Raw genomic sequence first — 24,409 nt, forward strand, 5'->3', positions numbered from 1 at the left:
CAGATATCGCCAAAACTTATTTATAAAACAAGATTCACAATGAAAGGCTTTCGACAATGTTACAATCGTATGAGCTATAAAAATATTTGAACTGTTCGAAAAAACCACTCGTCGTCGACAATGTACAAACAACTTCAACCGTTTACATTGTGTAGATTTTCATGCTTGAGGAAATAATTGTCGTTGAGCTGTCGCTTCTGTTACGAAATGGATGATCATAAGAGCCGCACGAAAAACTATTTTGTATACATTTTTTCAAAATAACTCGAGAAAAAAAATTAAAAAAAAACAATTCACACCATCCGTATTTCCAATATGTACAAATGAAAATTGAAATTTACACACAATTTTCTACATTGCCACAAATATAACTATACAAGATATACATATTATGCGAAGCTTCTACAGAACTAACGGCAACGTAGAATCACACGCACTGATCCTGCTTAACCGATCACAAATCTAACATCTTCAGAGGAAAATCCCATCCCCGTCTTCCTAAGCTATCCCCGTCTACCGAGCATACGCCGATTTATATTGTCACATTCATATTTGCATTTACATTGAAAACATCATCAATACAATGCCGTTAGTTTTGTTCAACGTAGAAGTTTTTCATTTCAATATAATTGACTAATATCTCAAAGTTTTTTAAAAATAGGAAAAAAACTATTCTCTATCTCTATTGCTGTACTATTATTATATAATATAATATCAACATAAGTGTAGAATCACTGCAATTTAAACACCAGCCAGTGGATACACATATTTCCTTCGTTATATATAATTAAATTAAAATTATATGGCCAAATTGAATATCATCTGTATTATATAGTGCAGATACAGCTCTTTCTTTGAAAAAAAAAGTACAATGAGATCACTCGGTGTTAACTGATTAAATCTAATCAAACTACTTCTCACTGAAACCACACTAGATGGTCGAAAGTCATGGATGATATGACTCCGAGTGATCTCATATAAATAAACCGAGAACAATTAGAATGATACCAACTAATGTTATCTTAAAAGCAACAACAAGTGTGTGTGTGTGTGTGTGTTATAACGCGTTTAATTTAAATCCACAAATTGATATTCAGCAGTTGTCACTATCAACGAGACATTAAGTACTGGTCTAGTATACATATAATATGCAATTGATTATATGTTGTCTGCGCACGTTTGATTAACCTTCTTCGATAACTCTTCGCGAATGCTAGTGTACTAAAAACACTACGTTCAAAAAATAGGTGCTGATACATCAAAATGTCAAGCATTCATATCAATATATAATTTTAAACACTAATAACAACAAATTTACAACAGTATATACGTATATATATATACTGATATTCAATATTTTTATATCATTTCACCGAAACGGCCCGCACACGTTGATCTTCGCGCCGTTCTGTTCCATCATCGGCTGTTCAACGTCAACGTCGACCTATACTTTACTTTACATTACACGTGAAACAACGTCGAGTTAAATCAAATTCAAAATGGAAAATAGTCACAGTCTATATTCTACGGAAAAAATCAAAAGTGCCCTTTCGTTATCGTCTGAGATCAAATATCGGATCGTACGATTCTTCATCGTACGTCAAAACGAGACTTCTAATAACTTGAGGCTAACCCCAACGTTACAAATTCAAAACTAAAACACCAACGTATGCGACAAAGCTGCAACGGAACATAATTAAAAACACGCTCAAGTCAAATTTTCAAAATAATATATATATATATATATATATATATATATATATATATATATATATATGTATATAATATAGCAGTAGAATACGTAATTTTGTCGATTAAATTGTACATAATACATAACATGTCGTAATGAATCAACAACCTTAAATCATTATTGTAACATTAGTATAATATATATATATATATATATATATATATATATATATATATATATATATATATATATATATATATATATATATATATATATATATATATATATATATATATATATATATTTATATTTCATTATTTTTTTTTTAAATTTATTTTATTACTTGTTAAACAGATTATTTAGTTAATTTTACAAAATAAGAGATTCACCACACAAAGCAATACCGAAGAATAATAGAAAAAATAAAGTAAAAACCCAAACACGTGTTAATGAAATGTTAATATAAGAAGTATAGCATCTTACATGTGGTACAATGACTTATTCTTCAAATTTAACATAATTCTATATAAATTACACAGAGACGAAAATTGCTACGTGCGGGTGAATGAAAAGTTTTATTCTGATTTACGTACACTTTTAACAATAGCATATTAAACGGAATTTAGATGGAAAACTGTTCATTCACCCATTGTTTTTATTAATTAATAATATATGTATGTTTATTTTAATTGCATTCCTTTTTTATATACAAAAAAATCATCCTCAAATTTTTGCTCTTGTTCATATATTAAATATATATATATATATATATATATATATAATAATGTACATTTTTAATTTGAGCAAAATAAAAAATACTTCTTTGTGTATGTATATATATATATATGTATATATCTTTAGCTAATTGATTATGCAAAAATAAAAATCACATTTATCAAACGATAGCTTTGAACGTTATCTTACGATTAGCAGAAATTTATAAATATATATATATATGTATGAATTAACGTTAATTTTTTATTTAATCCATTAAATTAACACATAGAAGTAATATTTGGATAATTTTAAAATTACACGGAGAGCAACGCGACCGTCGCCGACTAATCGGAACGATTTTTACTTTTATTTTTTTAATATATTGCCATTAAAATGATATGATATTGGTTGTCGTTAGCTCTTTATTTACTATATGAAGGTCCCGATCTCAATTTAACAATAACAATATATGTATGCAACCGTACAAAATTAATCCAAACCGAAAACAACTCACACAAACATAAGTGAAAATTTTAACGCCAAGCTCGAGAGGTACATAACCTCAAAAAGTATGATATATAATTTAAAACAATTATAAAAACATGCTGTTGAATTTACATTTGTTTGTAAGAAATATTATATATGCAACAAGCTATGTAAATATTTAATAATATTATCGACCGGAAAGAACAACTGCTTTCTAATATTTCAATATTTATAGGTTATGTTCGATGAAATTTCCTCCATTAAAACCCGTCCGATTCAAAACTTAATTTAAGTATAAAACAAGTAGTTTAAATTAGACTATTCTAGAACAAACATCGAAAAAATTTATTACATTCCAAAAATGCAATCAAATTTATATTCAATAGGGTGACTAGAAAATGAATACTTTCAAATTAAAAAGATATGATACATCAAGTGTGACACAATTCATTACATAGTGAACGTTTTTGATTTGTTTCATATATTTTTTTCATTTTTTTAATACAACGTACGAATGTTAGAAGATGGAGTGCGATCAAATCGGCAGGACGTATTATTATTATCATCATACATAAAAGGATCAATCGAATGATATATTTCTGATGTGTTTTCTTTACTTGAATCTGCTGAATGCGCTGCCGAGTTCGCTGATGGCTGCGTTCGTGACCGCCTGTCCCACTGCTTGATTGATTTGGTTGCGTACGTTCGGTGGCAACTGGCCGAGGGCCGAGCCTGCTCCCCCGCCTGGTCTCCTACCCCGTCCATAGCAAATAAACTCAATGTTATGATGATGCATTGTGCGCTAAGTTTATGTTACGTACATACAGATACATGTGTCAAGAAAATTTCGATGGACCCAATTAGTTAGTTTGGTTCGACATGCATACATACACGCATTCATGCAGATGATGATGATGATATCGCTACGAACATGGTATAATACGGTCGTTATTGCAACGTTTCACTTTACATTTTAACCGTTTGCCCGCGGCCGTCTTCTATGGAAGCTTTGTGCGACAAATCTGTAGCGCGGCTGTCTTCCATAGAATTTCTGAACTTTGCACGGGATTTTGAGGCTTATATGCGCCTATTTCAACTGTTTTAAGGTTCAAAATTGGTTGAATATATTACTGAGAGTTGAATGCCATCTATTCAATTTGCTTAAAATGAATATGTAACAATGAAAATTAGTTTTTTGTGGAACTATACTGAAACCTCGTCTATGTGACGTCACGTCTTCATACAATTATGAAGAATGATTATTTGACAATTAATCCAAAACTACGAGATATATTATGTATTTTATATTTAAAATAATACTTTATGTGTTAATTAGCATATCTAGTTACTTGAGTAAATATTAAAATCTGTATTAAGGTCGAAAACTCGATTGCCAAATTCGCGAAAAAGGTGCCACGTACAGGGCTTGTTTGCTATATTTATTGCCGCGGGCAAAGGGTTAAAGTTGCCGATTTTGATTGAAAAAAATAGTTGAAATATTTCATAGAAATTACTCTTGAAAATGTGTTGCCGCTACGAATGAATGTGAAACAATATTCCGAAGGAAAATCATCAAAATAGCATTTTAAAAAATCATTTTTTCTCTTTGTAAGATATCATCAACAGCTTTTATAATATAAATAAAATGTTCAAATGTATATATATAAAATATACGCTTCTTAACATTTAAGCGCCATCGTAAAGCTTTAACGTGAAAAAATACATTGTTATAATAATAAATTTATCAATGAGGACTTAATGGAACTTCTTCACTATATTCAGTAGTATTTTTTTTGTTAGTTATACATTTTACCATTATGTTATTTAATTTTTACATACAATTGTTATTTTTTTAAACATTTACATGATAATTTCACACGTTTATCAAAATACATAAGAAATATTGTGCAAATTGTATTCAAAAAGGTTTTTTTTTTCAAATTCTGACTTACAGTTGTCACGTGTAAATATATCAATGGAAAATATAAAATAAATTCTAAAAAGAAAGTTAACAATTTTAACTTTAAAATATTGTACATATGTAAATATGTAGATTCCAATTAAATTTGAATGATTTAAAAAAAACTTATCAGAACATACGCACACGCTTGTGTGCGTATAATGTACAGTATAAATATTTCAATATATATATATATATATCATAATCTATATGGAAGATTTATTTTTACCCACGTATGCAGATACATATAATGCAAGTGTATTTACTTTAAACAACAAACGTACATAATAAATCAACTATGTATAATTAAAATTTTATTAAAGTTTTGAACACATAAGTAGGAATTGAAAGCAAATGAAATAAACTAATTTTTTTCCCTTAAATGTACAAATATTTATACACGTGTTGTTCTAAACAAGAGAGAGAGAGACGAGACAAAAATCTTTCATAATAAAAATAAAATAATATGTATATCGTTAAGATAAATAATAAAATAATATAGTATTAGTCTTGGGGGGAGGGGCAGAAGTTAATCCTTTCAACGCCGTCTGAAAAAGACAGGATAAAATCACACATGTTTATATTATTTTAAAGGATTCTTCAGACAGACAGACAATTATTTCATTTGTATTGTCCAAATATATTATCAAACAAATTACGCATCAAATATTTTAACAAACAAAGAAAAATGTTAAATCAGATTGTACATACATAAATAGACAATAAAAATGAAATTATAATCAATGAACAATAACAGATAAATTACGTACAATAACGTATGTATACGATATTTTAAACGTATGCAGAGCATGATAACTATTGATTAAAGCTTTTATTGATATCATCTTTCACATAAAGAGCGAAAAGATAAGCGGTTTGTTACATTATAAAAAGAATAATGACAGTGTTTAAAAATTATAGGGTAAAAGAAAGTGGTTGACTTGACAAAACAAGCTCGCAAAGTTCATTGGTTAAAACTAATATTAGTATTGACTAAAATATAATATAAATATTAAGTGTGAAGTTCCACTGAGCCATCGAGATTTCAATTCAAGATCAACATACAAAAATAAATATATAAACCTGCAAACACACACACACTCACATTTTATATTCACAACGTATAATAAAACTCATATGTACATACTTACATACATACATATGTATATAAAAAATAATAATCCAAAAAAAAAGTAAAAGGAAGAAGATAAATAGATAAAAGGCAAAAGCTTATTTAAGTGTATCAATATACATATGTGTATGTATATATTTCGACGTACAACAAAATATACATACATAAATACAACAAAAATCCATTAACTGACATATTTTGTGAAATTTCCTAGACCAATATGTATAAATCTATTTTTAATTAAAAGAAAACAAAAGTGACATACATGCAAACAATATAATATAAATAAAAAAATGCTTAAAAAAGACTGATAGTTTTGTATATATTTTTCAGTAAATTATTTATCATCAAAATATTAAAACACAATTTAAGCTCGGTTTATATTATCCAGCACTGCACCACACGAAACGGAAAAAGACCACTTCTATTCATACTATACAGCACCGCCTGTTTTCGATACGTTCTTTCGTTACTTGTTTTGGACGAGTGTAAGGCAAAATCAACTTACATTTACATTACAGAGCAATATCAATCAATACTGGCACAATATGACGTTTCCGAAAATATATGTCATATGCATGACAGCACTTTCGTTAGTACAGGTGCACTCGCCACCATGACGTCACATGTGAATATTTCCATAGTGGCAAAAAAAAACAAACCGGTTCTGCTTGATACGTTTCGGAGGGGTCTACCTCACGGGACCGAAAGTGAAAAGCGCGAAAACGCAAATATCGAAAATCGAAAGATCAAAAAAAAGGGTGCACGGTAAACAGTACTATGTATATATAATATATATGAGTGGCATGCGGTGAAATTATCTCTTATTTTTTGTCATACAGCCTTGTTTAATGTGCGCGCGCAGGATTCGGGAGGAAAAGCCTGTTCCTTTTGTTCCTGTTGTATCCTGCTCGCGCAAATTAAGTGAGGATGTACGATGGGGGGGAGAGAGATATATATATATACTAACCGTTTTTCATATGTATGCATGATTAACGAATATTTTCGACTTTTTAACATTCGGTGCGGTGACGGTCACCCGTTTCGGAGACATGTACTGTTGTATAATATGAAAAGATCGTGTCGGTTACTGCCGTTTCTTTATATGGACACATTCACATTACGGAACACGTGAATCTGTCCATATAAAAAGTGCTAAATAATATTTTTCGTACTACTGTTTACTTGCAGTTGTCGGTTTGAGCTGTATTGGTAAAAGCAAACATCAATTCATACAGTTAATGAATTTTCATAGTAAACCAACAATACATACATATATGTATGTAATAAATAAAAATTAGGCAATAAAAGTGAAAATTAAAAAAATAAATAAAAGATACCAATCACCAAAAAATAAATGACTTGAATAAAATCGTATTGAATAATGCACGGTGAACACACTGACGATGCGTACAAATATTGGTTTAATTATTCAACGGCCGTAAATGGATACTTACGTAGGTATTAGCGGAGCGGCGAGAGGTTGTGGCCGACCGCCTGGTACGGGAGGTGCTGCGCCCCCGGGACGGTTGGGTAGTGGAGGAGCCGGTCTGGCAGATTGTGGAGGAGGTGGAGCACCACGAGCACCACCGCCACCGCCACCGCCACCGCCACCGCCTCCTCCTCCTCCTCCGCCACCAGCAGGACCACCGAGACTGCCGCTGCTGCCACCGAGAGAACCTGAACATACCCAATCTCATTGAAACAAACGACTACAACAGTCCCGATCGAAAGTACAAATAAAACACATTAAATAAAAAAAAACACAACGAGGGGCTCGGGGCTCTAGTCCTAATAAGACACATGAAATAGTTTCAAAGCCAAATAAAAGCACACAAATCTGTTCATGTGTAGTTCACACCGTCGCGGCTCATCTACCTATATAATCGATAAGTGCTTGCATTAACCCTTTGAATCCTGTCAATTGGCGTTTTGCCAACAATTCCATGAGCCTGAAATACTTTTTGAGTATGTAAAAAATAAACAAGAATACTACACGCTAAACCTTTCCAAGTAGCATTGAAAAAAATGCATTGAACATGGGTCGTGTAATCCGTGTCAATATTTATAAAGACTATTTTACACCGGAATTTCCGAATTTTTAACCATAGCAGAATTCCTCGATGGAAATCCCTAGCTGCTGAGTATTTTAGATTGTGAGCATTAAATTTTAACAACGATGAAGAAGATGGAACTAGTTTTGGAAAATACATTCATGAATAGATTTCTTTGGTATATTATAAATTGTTGCAAGATATATTAGAGAGTCTAAATACACCTTTACAAAACTCGAAATCCTCGGCGGTAGTTATTTAGGGTTTGTTCGGATTAGCTACAATTTTTAAACCTGCTTTCAATTGGATCACTAATTAATTCTAATTGGAAATGTTGGCGAAATATTCAGCGTTGCGGGCTTTCAACAGAAGAGACATCAGCACTCAAAGGGTTAATACACTAAGACCTAAATGTGTGCTTAAGCTTTCCATGCTTGTCTGGAATCTGGATTTTTTTATTATGTGATCGTATGTATATCTGAAATATGCTTGCTATGTAATGATAGTTATTATTTATTGTTCACGTTCAATTTGTAGTTTCTCTTTAGATGAAATAAACGTCCGATGCATGGTTTATTTTACAGCAACATTCACATCATCACATCAAGAGATTCACATATGAGCAGTGGCGTAACAAACAGTGGGTACCGACGCCCCGGGCACATCAAATTTGGAAGCGCCGTATCAAATATCAAAATATCATATTTTGTAGTAGCTTAGGTTCACTGGGTACAATGTGAGCGGTAAAGAATGTGAATTCTTCTAGAAAATACGCCAAAAGCATTGTAGTTGATGAGTGTTATTTGTAATTCGTCAGTCTTTCTAGGCTTTGTATTGAAAGCAATAATGTGGCATCAGATTTGAGCCCGACCATGAAAGTAGATTTGCATTGCAAGACAATGCTTTCTATACACATGTATTGTGACTGAACGCTTGAAAATATTACGAATTAATAAAATACAGTGTATATTCTTGTAATTTACTACATATTGAGTCGACAAATATGAATATAAAGAGGTGGCGCGAAAAAAATACTTGCCCCGGGCGTCATTTACCCTCGCTACACCACTGCATATGAGATTGTAATTACAATCTGTAATTAGCTTGTAATGCGTATTATTATATACATACAACCTATATAATTGCAGACTGTATTCGTTACAAGCTGATTACAGAATGTAATTGCAGCTGGGTACATGTATGCAGCTTAACTTTAAATTTTAATCATTATATCAAGGGATTTGCACACACCCGGGTATAATTAGTGTGTAATTTGTTCACAATGGACGTGTATAATTGTACATTACAAACTAATTACACGCACATGTACGTAGAGTTGATAAAAAGCATATTTAATTTTGACGAAATACAATTATTAGAATCCTGTATAATGTAATGATTAAAATATATGTGATTTGGTTCTAACAGAGCTACAGTGAAAATTCGACCGATTTGAGATTGTAGCCGTAGTTACTTTGACAGATACGGCAGGCCTGCTTCTATAGCCATCGTATAAGAAAAGTAAATTGGACACAAAATGCCAGTAAAAATCTATTCATACTAGTATTATAGCACAGACCGGCAACTGCACGTAAACAGCAGTACGGAAAGTAATCTTTGGTACATTCTGTATGTTCTGTAATGTGTACGTAACAGCAGTATGCGACAAAATCTATTCATATTATACAGCAATGTCACCGAAATGCATCAAACAAAACCGGTTTTCTTTGACCGCTGTGGAAAATGCGCATATGAATATTTTTGGAAATGTCATATTGACTCGAAGATACGACGCAAGCAATATTGCGCCGTATTGTCGCGCTCTATAATGATAAGTAAGGCAATTTTGCTTTGCACTCAGCCAAAACTTGTCTGAACCTACGCTGCTGTATAGTATGAATAGAAATAGTCGTATCTGTGCACTGCTATTGCCTTGCAGTGCTGGTTATTATGAATAGACTTTAATGAGTGATATAAAACCGCCAAATTATTGCTGTAGTGGATTTATATCACATAAATATGTACTTTTTTTGAGTCCGATTTACAATATGCCTTCGTTTAGATCAGTGAAGATTACAAACGTGCACCAATTTTTGTTTGAGATTCATTTAAAACCAAAACACATCATAATGTTGTACACATAGATACACATAAAAGCAAAAATTAAAAATCTATGACACCCATATACATAATATGTAAAAATCATAAATGTTTCAAAAAATGAACCTAAACATAAAAAATTGTGCTCGAAAGTAAATAAAACTAATTCCACATGCATTGCTAAGAATATCGCTATGTATAATAATAATTTTGCATTCTACGTTCAGCGGTGACGTCTAGAAAAATTAATAAATCTTTCAAACAACCTCTGGAATCAAAACGAGACCCAACAATTTTGTCTTTGCCGTTTCGTCTTACGTCTGGATCCTGCATACTTTGTACCGTGTCGGTTCGAATCGGTTACAACGTACACGCGCGCGCACACACAATTACTATTTCAACGAATCTTATACATATACTATAACTGGTACATGTGAAATTTATTTTATACGTTTTGCACAACGACGCTTAAAAGGAACCCACAATTATATATATATTTTTAATTTTAAATGACAAAAGGGGTGATTCTAAGCAAGCATGTAAAGAAACCTTGGTGTGCAGGTGGAGCCCCACGACGTGGACCCCCCGGACTAGGTGGAGATAATCGTGCACTCTCACCTCCAGCGTTTGCCAGCCAGTCATTCTTAATGGGGGGCGGTACTGGGGTGCTTACTGTTGCCATGGACACGTCTCCGATAATTTTCAATGATTCCTTGCACGTGTGGTACATACGCATCATCTCTTCGCGTTTCAACGCTTCTTCAGGACTCTCCTCCATCATTTGTGACTGTCGTTGAGAAAGATTCATTAGACATTGTACAAAACATATCAACACAAATAGCATATACGTATGTACGTCATACTCCCAACAAGATAGTTCAATGCATACCAATTGTCATATAAAGTGAGTCAAACTAAGACTTTATAGTATAAATGTCATCATATGACATCAACAAATGTCATTTTTGCTATCATGCCATCCGGTCTCCGTGACGAGCCGGAATGTTAAATTACAGAAAATGCAAATATCGGAAGGCAAAGATCGAAAATCGAAAGATCTTAAGTCGAAAGATCAAAAAAAAAGGGTGCATGGTAAACGGTACATACTCACTTAATTTGCGCGAGCAGGATACAACAGGAACAAGAGGAACAGGCTTTTCCTCCCGTATTAATGTGCGCGCGCAGAATTTGTGTTTTCTGTAATTTAACATTCTGGCTCGTCACGTAGACATCGTGTTAGCAAAGCAAGTAAGGCCTGATTCTGACAGGCCAGTTTAATAACAATTAAATTACAAAAAAAAAATACCAGAGACTAATCAATCTTTACTAAGTTTGACTCACTAAACTCGAATATGAGAATGATTTTTGTTGGTTTGCTCTTGTTTATGAGATATGATGCTTTTGCAGGCTTTAACTCAAAATCTAGAATTTCTGTACCCAAAAGTGAGTATTGGAGTTATTTTTTTATATTAATTGTGATTGTTTATTGCTTTAAAATATTTATAATTATTAATTAATTTTCAATGTCAAAAATATACTTTTTTTAACAAATTTTTTCCTGTAATTATAAGGATTGGTTTTTTTATCTTTCTTTTTTTTTGTCTAAACGTACTAATTCGACCGGAAAAAGATTTTAAATTGAGTTAAAAATGATGTTATTGATAACTGTATACATGATGCAAGAGCGAGGTGAAGAATGGAGATTCCTACTATAGTGTATCATTCGATCTAGAACATAGGTCTCGGCTAGAACATTTCATAATGTAATTTAAAATCATTTACCGCTCAAATTAGTACATTCAGATAAAAAAAATATTGAGATTGAAAACCAATCTTAAAACCAGCCCAATAAATACATACTAGCTAGAGAAAAGCAATAAAAATCATTGTTATATTTGAATTCAGTGGGTCAAACTCAATAAATATTCATTAGTCTCTGCTCCGGTAAGTAAAAAACGTGACTTTTTGCTGCTCAATCTCATTCAAATGCATTTCTATCGAGTGGGAAGTGTGCAATGTATGTAGGTGTTTATATACCTGATCACCCGATGCGTACAGATGAGCTAGAAGTTCTCCGTTGATAAAATCTTTGGCATTGTTGATGATAATCATCATGATGGTCTTGGGTACTAGATCTCGCGTCGTCTTCGAGACAATCCTCATGTACGAGTCGACTAAATTTCTGATTGTCTCTACCTGCCGCTCCAGCTGAGGATCCATGCTGCTCGTAGGTTCAGACTCGCCGCTCGCCTGATATTGTTATTGGTTATAAACAATTCATTAAGAAAACGGTAAACGAAATGATAACAAAAAGAAAAAAAAAAACATGCAAATCTTTTATTAAACGTATTCAAAGCTCAACACTGTCACTACTGAAAAGGCGATCAAAAAACTTTATTAAATCAACAATAAATATAACACATGGTTTAACTGCATTTTCATGACGTTTGAACGAACGGGTGTATTTAAATTTCATTGTTTCATATATTAACTCAACGAGTCATTATATATTATACTAGTACATGCCACATTTATTACCTTATTAATTCACTTTAAATAATTCTATTGAAATTTGCTTCACTAACATATAAAATAATTTAAAAAAAAAAACGTAAATAATTAACAAAAAAATTTACATACAACCTGTAGTGTGAAACCGGAAACAAATTGTTTTTTAGTCAAATTTCACAAATGATGTACATATATATATAATATATAGAAATGACTTAGATCAAATTTGAAGCACGATTATACGATGTGTGTGTCTGTGTATGTTTCAAATGCATCTAATAAATTGAGATGATACAATATGTTTTATTGGTTGCGTATTACATGAAATATTTGTGCAGATTGCAATGACAAGAGGTTGCCCAGGAATGACAATTTGAATGACGAGTCGAAGATGGGTATGGGTTAAATTTAATCGAATATATTTTCAGACCGCGCGATAAGCTGATAGTATGTATAATAATAAAAATTGAATTGGATATCATCGGCGTAAAGAAAATGTATCGTTGTTATTCGAAACAAATCATACGGAAATAAAATGCTAAATGAAATAATATATTTTCAATTCCGAAACATTCCAACATAATATACGAGTATGTTCATAAGGAAAAGCTCAATATACACATTTTGAATCAACAATATATAATATAATATATGTATAATTAATAATGAAAAAACACAATAAGTGAAAATAGCTTTGAATATAGTAAATGGTGGTATATATGAAGTAACTCCAGTACTCACTCTTTCAGAATCAAACTGCACAAGTAGTAAGTAAGCAAGAAATAAAAGAATTCCATGTACAAACACACACAAACAAAAAATATTTGTTATAGTAAAAATAACGTTGGTTATAAAAATGAACAAAATCAAAACAGTTAATTCATTTTTCGTGTGATTATTGAAAAAAAATTGAAACAAAACTGGGTAGTAAAAATTCATAGAGATACCACTTCGGAGAAACACCTACCAACCTTAGTCTCCTTTGAGAAAAAGAAAAAAGGGAACTGATCTGAATTATTTGACAGTAATAAAAATCTATATAACGTAGTCGTAAAAAATAACATCCAACAATTATACATGAGCATACATCGAATATAGGAAGCACATAATACATAATAATAGACGAATCAGTTAGCCGAGTACGTGAGAAATACCCGCTTATACGAATCCATACTGAATAAATATATACCTCGTCGCCGTTGGACGAATCCGTCGTCTTTTCTGGATAGACACCGGCGCGGAGGAAAGAGGCCTTCCATGAATCGACCTCTTCTTGATTCTCGCAAGACAACTCAAGCTGCTTGAAATCCTAAAAGAAACGACGGTCGAATAAACTCAATTTTTTTTTATTACATTACAGAGAGCTCCAACGCGTCACTGTGGCCAGTCATACAATCATAACATCATAATAATAACAACCTGTTACATCTTGATGGAAAAATCATTGACATTTAATTAATAATTGATAAAATCAACCACTGGCGTTGCTCAACAACCACTCAACCAGTTCAGCACAGTTTACATTGAAGATTTCAATTTCACCAGCAACCCAATTGAGCAGATATGTATATCGCTCTAAATATTGGAGACGCTGCCAACATATTTGTGCGAGCCACAGGAGGAGAAAACAAATCACAATTCCTCAGGTCCCTGAATTTACTAGGTGCATAAAACTTAAATTCATTAGAACCTGAGGATTGTGTACTATCCCATTTAATAGCTTAAAAGAGTGCTTTTCCAGAAACATAACACAAAGAGACTTCAATGAGTTGAAGCCTAACGCCCCTAATAGAAATGCACTAGGATATAGCCAAGGATAATAACCATACAATTTCGTATAAAAATATCTGAGAAACCGATTTTGGATTCTCTCAATCTTCAATGAATGAGTCATATGGCTAGGACTCCATACAATGGAAGAAAATTCTAGAATGGTACGTACTAGAGATTCATAAAGAATTTTAAGCACCAACGCACTCTGGAAAGGTTTACTAGCACGTAGTAAGAATCACTCTTGAAGCACCCTTTTAAGCTTTTTGTACATTGTTAGTTATGACCAACTTTGAGATGTTATTTTATTTTATTTTTATATATACCAGGATGGCCTAACAGGTAAACGCCTTCTTGGCCAATTACAAACATCGATAAACTATTTTTACAGAGCATCATAGTGACATCTATGGACAAATTTGATCAACATTTAACATACATATGAGCAAATTCGAGATGCTATATACCCCTTTGAGTGCTGACATTTTTTCTGTTGATAGCCCGCTATGCTGAAAATTTCGCCAACATTTCCAACTAGAATTATTTACAAATCCAATAGAGAAAGCAGGTATAAAAATTGTAGCTAATTCAAACAAACCGTAGATCACTACACTAAATAAATACCGCCGAGGATTTCGATTTTTGTAAAGGTGTGTTTAGACTCTCTAATATATCTTGCAACAATATAAAATAAACTAAAGAAGTCTATTAATGAATGTATTTTTCCAAAACTAGTTTGATCTTCTTCATAGTTGTTAAAATTTAATGCTCACAATCTAAATGCCAAGCCACAATATAAAATAATCAGCAGCTAAACCAGTCTTTATAAACATTGACACGGATTACACGACCCATGTTCAATGCTACCTGGAAAGGCTTAGCGGGTAGTATTCTTGTTTACTTTGTACATGCTCAAAATACAACGCCTATCGGTGTATTTCAGGCTCATGGACTTGTTGGCAAAACGCCTGTTGGTCGCGTTCAAAGGGTTAATCACCACTATTCATGTGATTGATCAAAGTCATCCAAAGGATTTATCAAAAATTTGCAGAAATTCTGCTATGGAAGAAATTGCGAGAAATTCAGAAATTCTGGTGTAAACCAGTCTTTATAAACGTTGACAAATGAATGACACAGATTACACGACCCATGTTCAATGGTAGTATTCTTGTTTACTTTGTACATGCTCAAAATACATCCCCTATCAGCGTTTTTCAGGTTCGCGGACATGTTGGCAAAACGCCGATCGACGTTGGTCAGCATTCGAAGGGATACTTGAAATGTATTTCTAGCAAAAATTTGCTGTATACCGAATTTTTCCATAGATGTCTCTATGATATTTTATAAATATAATATAATTGAATGTAAAAATGGGTTTTACCTGTAATGAAATAAAACAAAAAATACCTTGTACACGTTTCGGCCCTCTGGATTGAACAGTGCGAACATGTGCCTGCGACTCATGAAACCTTGCTCGACGTCGCGCAGTTTGAGACCGTTCAGCGACATCATGAACTTCTTGTCGCGCTCCTCCTCGTCTTTGAACCAAGAAATGCTTTCAGCGGTCAAAACGAACCAGTAATCTCGAGATCCTCCTTAAAAAAATTCAAATACATCAATACAAAACAAAAGAGTGCACAAACTCACCCCCACTGGGGAATATTTCAAAACGTACCTTTCATGATACCCAAGTTGTGTATACACATAAAACCTTTCCTAATAACTTGATTGCTAAGTTCTCCGCGAGCGTGCGACTTTGCAGCGTTCTCCGATTGATTTTGCGCACTGAAACGTCACATCGGTTAATTTGACATATATAAAAAAACAACAACAACACATTACAACACGATAAATTATAATAAATTTACTTGGCGAATCCGATGAAGTCTTCATGATTAGTATTCATATAAGCCAATTCGCAGTCGATTAAAACAATTAGCTGTTCTTTACATATTTGTTCACGTTGGCGAACATGGCCGGTGATGATGCGTTCAGTTTCTTCTCTCAATCTTGGATATCTAGCCATCTATTCAGAACAAGATTAATATCGCAAACATCATGCACAATATATTATCAGAATAAAGGAACAATTTAAATGCGTATTTTATAAATTTCTCGTAAGCATTTCATAAATTTTTTGGAGAATTAAAAATCATTAAAAATTATAAATGTACAATTTAAAAATAATGTATTATTAGAAAAAAATTATAATTGGATTATAAAAACAAAAAACAACAAAAAGTTTTATGTTACTTTAATATATTTGTACATTTAAAAAAATAAAATAAAAACCTCGTGTAAATAAAGAATAAAAAAAATACTTAATTAGGTCAGCATTTCAATATTAAATGCAGGCATTTAATAAGTTACTTTCCCAATTGAAAAATATAAAGCAACTTAAAATGAATGAAATGCGCATTAACACTGAGCATTAAAGATCTGGCGGAGAGAATCGGCAACGTCTCAACCGGCAACTGTTCTAGTTGGCCCACTCAGTACAACTAGTGCTTAATCTTAATAAATCACAAGTTAAGAATTTGTGAATTAAGCTGAAAATATGTTGTAGTTGAAATCATGGAAGTTTTTCAATTCTAACTCTTATATTTATTTAATGCACTAATGATTCGTTCATGAGGAGCAAAGCTATTTTTTTAAATGCACCGTTAAATCAAACCCATAAAGTAATATGTAATGAAAATGTTTCATACCCTATCGGTGCAGAATCGGACTACATTGAATAATTCTTGAACAACCAAGTCAACACATTTCAAGGAAGGTTCTTTCAAACGGTTAATTTGCTTTTTGACTATAGCTTCAAACGCCATATCAGGAGTAAAAAGACCCACCTATTGAGAATACAATTGCAATATGATTAATCGAGATAATATAATGGATATTTGACATTCGTCCTAATATATAAAATGCACTTACTCTGATACCATGAATATTCCTGATAGCGAAAGCGATTTCTTTACGCAATTCCTTCTCGTCGAATTCCATTTTGACAATTTCGAACGGGAATCTTTCATGGAAGAGGCGGTTGATTTTAGCACCTCCCGACAGTTCATTTGTGCTGATGAGCGCCGATCCGGAGCCTTCGATAGTCCGTTCAAAATCTGACTGCAGCTGTTGGATCATCCTGTGAAACAGTAAGCACACACGATTACAACTACAATCACACTTGACAGTATGCAGCCTTTACAGAAATCGACTCACTGAAGCATAGCTTTGGTTTTGATGGACGGATCGCCCGGTTTGAAGTACTTGTATTGATCTACGTCTTTTTCTAGCATTAACAATTGTTTTTGTAGCTTGTCGCGCAGGCCCGGCAACGTGTCGCGGATGTGATTGGTGAGCTGTTGATTAAGCACACGTTGAAGGTACGGAGTTCCGAGCCTGTCGGCTAAATGACGATATGATGGATGGCTAAAATGAAATAAAACACAACATAATTTTCAATACTAAAAACAAATATGTTAAAATTATACATAAATCATATTTATTATACCTTAAAAAGAATTTTCTTTCAGCTCCCATGGCGGCATTGATATCTTTACGTCCATCGATATCCTTTTGAGAACGATTTACTACACCAATATATCCCCTTCTTAATGGTAATAATTTATTTTCAAGGATATCTCTAGCGTCGGTGCCTTCATCCATAAGATCCAGCTTTGTTATTACACCAATTGTGCGAAGACCTGAAATTTTACAAAATTAATTTTAGTTTCATTGCTACATATACGGGTAAAAGGTACATCTAACAGTATATTTGAGTGATTGATTGAAATTCTAATAAAAATTTATACAGAACTAAAACTAAAGCGATGATTTTTTTTTGAAGAATTAAAAATTATTGAAATTCTTTTCTATTGAGAAAACATAAGAATATAAAAACTGTGAATACTATTTTTAAATTGAGTGACTGTGTATGTGTATTAAAAGCAACAGAAATTTTAATAAAAAATACAATAAAGTTTCATAAGGCATTATTAATATGATGATTTGAAGAGTAAATACAAAACTACAAATATATATATATATATAGTGATCAAAGTTTAGTTTGTATATCGTCCAATAATTTAAATGTAAATAATATTTTCAATAAATAATTATATAAATACACATATAATATTAACAGTATAATAAAATACGTTAAATATAAATTGCGTTTGATTAATTTTGAATATTAAATTGTTACATATCAACATGCAATATACTACTAACTACTGCACTCATACAATGATTGTTTACAACTATTCAAACAATGATGTAGAAACAGGTGTGCGTTCGAATTTTACATACAACACACCTTGAGGATCTACTTCCTTTGCTAACTTCAGGGCGTCCGAGTTGGCCAGATCAGTATTGGCCGGAGTAACGGCGAGGATGAGGCACGCTTCTCGCCTGATGAATTGGAAAATCATGGCTTTGATTTGATTCTCGATATCAGCAGGCTGATCTCCGATCGGAACCTTAGTCAGACCAGGCAAATCTATCAACGTCAAGTTCAAGACTGAAAAAATAAAAATAAAAATCATTTCATCATTTCACGAAACACCGTTGATCTAATAAAACATCAATCTTGACATTCTAAAAAAAAATGACCTTATAATATTGTTTATCCGATCAATAAAACAATTTGAGTAAGTTGACCTAAAATTTGTATCGTTGACCCGACATTGGACACTAAGTTGCTTTTACGACAGTACAAATGAAAAAAAAAATTCCGATGATTGAAATTATCATTAAATATTTACAGAAAAATTTTAATACACTACCATTAGGTGAGTAAACCCTCAAATTGATGGGAACGTTAGAAATGCCCTTATTTCCGCCGGTGATTCGGTCCGTTTCAGCTTCAATTTCTTGTCGGACTTCATTGAAATCGACAAACTTCTTTCCTTTGCAGTGGAGAAACTCGGCAAATTCTGTAATTATAAGAAGAAAAAAAAACAATCATCTGCTGTTCAAGGTTTAACAATTACAGGGTTACCGAGTGATTAACGCTAACTACCATAAATACATTCATTCATTAAGAATACAAGAATTAAACATCGACTGTGCATACAAGCAACACGTTTGTTTAAAAAATCGGATCATATTCGCAAACTTAGTATTAAGTTGCGTACTGATTATATAATAAAACATAATAATGTGATAATCAACGCGCAATTAAAAATACATACGCGTAATTTAATTAGTAACGCTTTCTAAAATATTGTAAAAGGAATCTCGGCCGAAATATTACATGGAGAATTTCCTCTAATTAACGAACATTATTCACAAAAACAGAAAAAGGACCCAGGTGACTTTATAACTAAAATCATCGCTAATCAGAAATTACTAAGCCTAACACTAGAGTGATTCATTTATTAAAAACATTTACGTATTTGTCATATAAGTCACTCTATGTAAACATTGAAGCAAATTCACTGCAGGAATTTTCATTGCCGTCTACCAAATATCCAGTATACACTAGTTTTTAAGTACCTGATTGTCTAGGCGTCGTATCTAAAATTGGAGTTCTGAATATTTCAAAAGCATGGAACAGAATAATATGATATAAATATTTCGTATACATATTACGTATGCATAGTGAATAAATTGATAAATTTATTTTGATCTGTGGCGACACTACGGAATAAATTACCGGTAAATCGCAAAAACTTCGCCATTGGTAATTACCGGAAATTATTTTATCACGAATTATGTATAATACATATACAGCCATATTATTATATGCATTAAAAATCGATGCAAATGGCGAATTATGCATTAACCCTTTGAATGCTGACCAACGCCGATCGGCGTTTTGCCAACAAGTCCATGGGCCTGAAAAACGCCGATAGGTGTTGTATTTTGAGCATGTACAAAGTAAACAAGAATACTACCCACTAAGCCTTTGCAGGTAGCATTGAAAAAAAAATGCATTGAATATGGGTCGTGTAATCCGGTTACCTGACAACTCGTTCACAGATTTTCCGTAAACCGATGATGCGCTCCAGGCATTACGTATACGGCCATCTCTTTCTCACCCCGTCTGTTCACCATGATCTTGTTTACTATGCCATTACGTATGCAGCCATCTCTTTCACAGACCGTCTGTTATCGGTGAAAAAATGGTCTGTGAAAGAGATGGCTGCATACGTAATGGCAGAGTAAACGAGATCATGGTGAACAGACGGGGTGAGAAAGAGATGGCCGTATACGTAATGCCTGGAGCGCATCATCGGTTTACGGAAAATCTGTGAACGAGTTATCGTGTCACCGTGTAATCCATGTCATTCATTTGTCAACGTTTATAAAGACTGGTTTACACGGGAATTTCCGAATTTATAACCATAGCAACATTTCTCGATGGAAATCCCTAGCTGTTGAGTATTTTAGATTGTGGCTAGGCATTTAGATTGTGAACATTACGGAACTAGTTTTGAAAAATACATTCATTAATAGATTTCTTTTGTATATTTTAAATTGTTGCAAGATATATTAGAGAGTCTAAACACACCTTTACAAAACTCTAAATCCTCGTCGGTAGTAATCTAGGGTTTGTTTGGATTAGCTACAATTTTTATACCTGATTTCTCTATTGGATTTCTAAATAATTCTAGTAGGAAATGTTTGCGAAATTTTCAGCGTGGCGGGCTTTCAACAGAAAAGATGTCAGGACTAAAAGGGTTAAATAGTCTGGAATTTGTTTATTTTCAGTATTAAATATCCAAAATGACAAAAAAAATGGTATGCAAGGCAGAAAACTCATCATATTTCTCTTTTGTTATAGGTATTGAAGTATTGTGCAATGGAAACATAGAAACAGTAGCTCATTGTAATAAGTTCTAGCGAGAAGTGAGCCTTCTATCAGTTTGACAGTTCTCTCGTAGCACCACTGATGCATGCTTAAGAGTGGCAACACAGACCAACCAAGTCGTAATAAATGCGATCAGACGATTGTTTTAAATATGATTATTAATCATTACGAATGGACATGTATTTATATAACCAGTAAATTGCAATCCCTAGTTGGCACCGATTCGACTATGTTGATACGTCCCACTTTACTCCCTTCCCACCCATCACATTAAACAATCATGTACAAACAACACTATCATTTCACTCATTTCGGCCCCATATATCAAATTAATATTTCGAAGTTCTTTTTGCAGGTGCTTGCTAATGTTCTAACGAAAATGGAGGCAAATGGGAAAAGTTTGACATTATAAGGGTTTTTTCCATAGAAAATAAACTTTTTTAAGAAAAATTGTTTTTTTATATAATAGCTGCTTATTTTGAATAGTTTTACCTCACCATTTCAAACATTTTTACTGTCTGTCATATAATAGTGATAGCAGGAAAGATATTCTATGGTTTTCTTGTGCATTCTAGGCAAGTAGAAACATAATGATTGATGGTGTTAATTTTTATACGGAATACACTGAGCTAGGATAATATACTCAAAAAGTCGAAACAAGATTTGAACCTTAGAACCTTTAATTAATAGCCGAATAAAATAACCATTGAAATACAATGGTTATATAGAAACTACTCCAATTTAGTCAAAATATGTGAGAAAGTATAACATAAAGATCAAAGATACGTTTCCCTCTCATAGACCTATTATAGTATTCGCAGTAAAAAAAATACTATTTAAACGACTACCACAAGAAAATAGTAGGAATTAAGCAGCCTCCATAAGAATTGAATACTAAATGTCAAACGAAAACTTCACACGACTTTCCATAGTTAACTATTTAGATACAATAGAAAAGTAGGAGGCGAATTAATCCACAGTTAAGTTTACAACACCGAAATGTATGTCAAAGCCTAAGTTCTAGACGCAAACACCTCAAGCCTATTCATTCATGAAAAGCACAAGTTTGAATCACTCCTCATACTTGTATAGCATTATCAATGTACTCCACACACTACGACCTAGCAAAGTCAAAAAATACAATTCATTGGCGAATCTAATGACAGCCAATGTCGCAGGAACTAGTACGCAACCCATTGGACAGGAAAAATGCGGTTCCACTCCATAATTACACCGACGACGATGAAGCCGTTAGTTTCACAGAAGCAGAGCTGAATAAAGCCAAGGTTGTGCGATTCCGCAAAAGTGAAATTGAAGAATCGGAAGAGAGAAGAGAGCGACATGGTCTATCGTCGATTTTTCTAGTGGATGCGAGCGATAAAAAAAAATGTGGAAATGACGCAGATAAGGCACAGGATGTGGACCAGAGAGCAGAGTAAAACAGTCCTGATAGCATTCGCGATACGCAAACGCGATGCTCGCAATTGACGAGGGGGTCCATGTGACCCCACAGAGCACATCTGAACTCCGAACGGTCACTCTCCAGTCAGAATGGGCGTCTTTTTATAGCAGATAACACACGTATGTATACACGCCGAATCGATAGACCCGGTCTGTGAAATTGCAAAGAGGTGATTCTGTTTGTTTTTCGCTCGAAGGCCTGTCCCGGGATCGGGATAGGGTAGGTGTATTATAATGAGGGTGCTTCAGAGTGGAGTGAGTGCCCTTCGTCGGATTATATCTCGGCTTGTTGAAATTTGAATGCGTAATTCTCGGAAGCTGGTCTGCCTCTTCTGGCACTCATCCTTGGGGACTGTGTCCCTGCTTAGGCATACATAGATCGAATTTTCGAAGAAGGACACCAGTTCAATATACATACAGTCCCATATGACAGGTAATTGCGGACAGCGCGCAAATTTCAAGTATTCTATATTTACTGGTATATTATCAGAAGTACGTTAACGAATTCAAAACAAATAGGTATTTTTTTTGTTACATAGTTTATTTACGAAATAAATTTACAAAAAAAAAACAATACATAAATTAATATTTAGTGTTGCCACCCTTATTTTTAAGGCAAAGAGATACTCTTTTAGGGTTCGGTGATTACTAGTCAAATATGAACCGGTCACAGGACAACCGGTCGCTCTAGATCGGTCACACGTGATCACCCGTCACACTAAAACTGGTCACACCCTAAAATCGGTCAACCGGTTTTCTCGTGACCGATTTTAGGGTGTGACCAGTTTTAGGGTGTGACCAGTTTTAGTGTGACGGGTGATCACGTGTGACCGATCTAGAGCGACCGGTTGTCCTGTGACTGGTTCACATATGACTAGTAGTCCGTTTACCTCTTTTAGGCATACTCTCAATGCAAGCTGTGGTGGTATTTTTAATAGGGTAACATTTATCGGCCCGGCAAAATAGCCCTATTTCCAGACAAATTGGGTATTTATCACGACATAATATGCAAATGACCACCTCTAAAACATTTCGCCCTGCAAATTAAAAGAGTGTCCCTCTCTAAAATAGCTAGCACGAGTAAAATGGGTTGCCAGTAACAAAAATAAAATTTAAATGAATGATACTTAGCCTAACCTAACCTTAAATAAATAAGTGTTGGCTGCTAAGTTAGTACGATGTGTTCGCTTCCGCATCCAGTCCCACACATGCGGCTTAAAAAAAAATTAAACCGAAACAGATAGTGGACCATGAGGAGAGTGGGAATGGACAGGAGTGGGGCGACGCACTATCATCCAACTGTCAAAAATTATAATTTCACTGATAGGGGCGAGTGAAAATGTAATTAGATATGATTTCACTGAACTATACCCAGTGAAAATGTAACTGGTTACGATTTCACTGAAACGTCAAATTTTATTTTTGTTACTGGCAACCCGTTTGACGTTTGATTTGATGGATCGAGGATCAGTTCTAAAAAACACGCGGTACCTGACAAGCAGCGATATATGTATGTATTCAAGTGGTTAACGGTGTATGTAACTTGTTATGGCTAACGAAAGTGAATGTTACATAGCAACGAAAAAAGTAACAAGTAGAAATGATTCTTCTGGGTCATGTACGTAATTTTATCAATGGATTCATAAACAAAAAAACAGCCCATCCTAGAAGAACTAGTCGCGATTTAAAATCTTTCCGATTGAAAAAGACATCCATA

General features: G+C 33.4%; 2 protein-coding genes across 11 annotated transcripts in view; one reads left to right on the forward strand and one right to left on the reverse strand.

Moving 5' to 3' along the window:
- The window catches only part of LOC143909790 (uncharacterized), a 743,449-nt gene that overhangs the window by 450,406 nt on the left and 268,634 nt on the right, over positions 1–24,409 (forward strand). The gene's annotated exons all lie outside the window — the stretch shown is intronic.
- shi (dynamin-1 shibire) overlaps positions 1–24,409 on the reverse strand; it is a 38,123-nt gene that overhangs the window by 3,758 nt on the left and 9,956 nt on the right. The window contains exons 3-16 of one of the 9 annotated variants that reach the window (XM_077427980.1): positions 19,202–19,351; positions 18,733–18,936; positions 17,929–18,121; positions 17,637–17,846; positions 17,352–17,559; positions 17,129–17,266; positions 16,289–16,446; positions 16,096–16,205; positions 15,828–16,015; positions 13,840–13,959; positions 12,177–12,389; positions 10,689–10,926; positions 7,443–7,665; positions 3,511–3,645 (exon numbers count right to left, since the gene is read on the reverse strand). In XM_077427980.1, coding sequence (XP_077284106.1) covers positions 3,511–3,645; positions 7,443–7,665; positions 10,689–10,926; positions 12,177–12,389; positions 13,840–13,959; positions 15,828–16,015; positions 16,096–16,205; positions 16,289–16,446; positions 17,129–17,266; positions 17,352–17,559; positions 17,637–17,846; positions 17,929–18,121; positions 18,733–18,936; positions 19,202–19,351 — 2,488 coding nt within the window. Of the gene's footprint in view, positions 1–2,789; positions 3,646–7,442; positions 7,666–10,688; positions 10,927–12,176; positions 12,390–13,824; positions 13,960–15,827; positions 16,016–16,095; positions 16,206–16,288; positions 16,447–17,128; positions 17,267–17,351; positions 17,560–17,636; positions 17,847–17,928; positions 18,122–18,732; positions 18,937–19,201; positions 19,352–24,409 lie in introns of those variants that run through there. The other 8 variants (XM_077427981.1, XM_077427982.1, XM_077427987.1 and 5 more) reach the window with 8 other exon arrangements.

This window comes from Arctopsyche grandis, chromosome 3 (assembly GCF_051622035.1).
Source record: "Arctopsyche grandis isolate Sample6627 chromosome 3, ASM5162203v2, whole genome shotgun sequence".
Taxonomy (NCBI): Eukaryota; Metazoa; Arthropoda; class Insecta; order Trichoptera; family Hydropsychidae; genus Arctopsyche; species Arctopsyche grandis.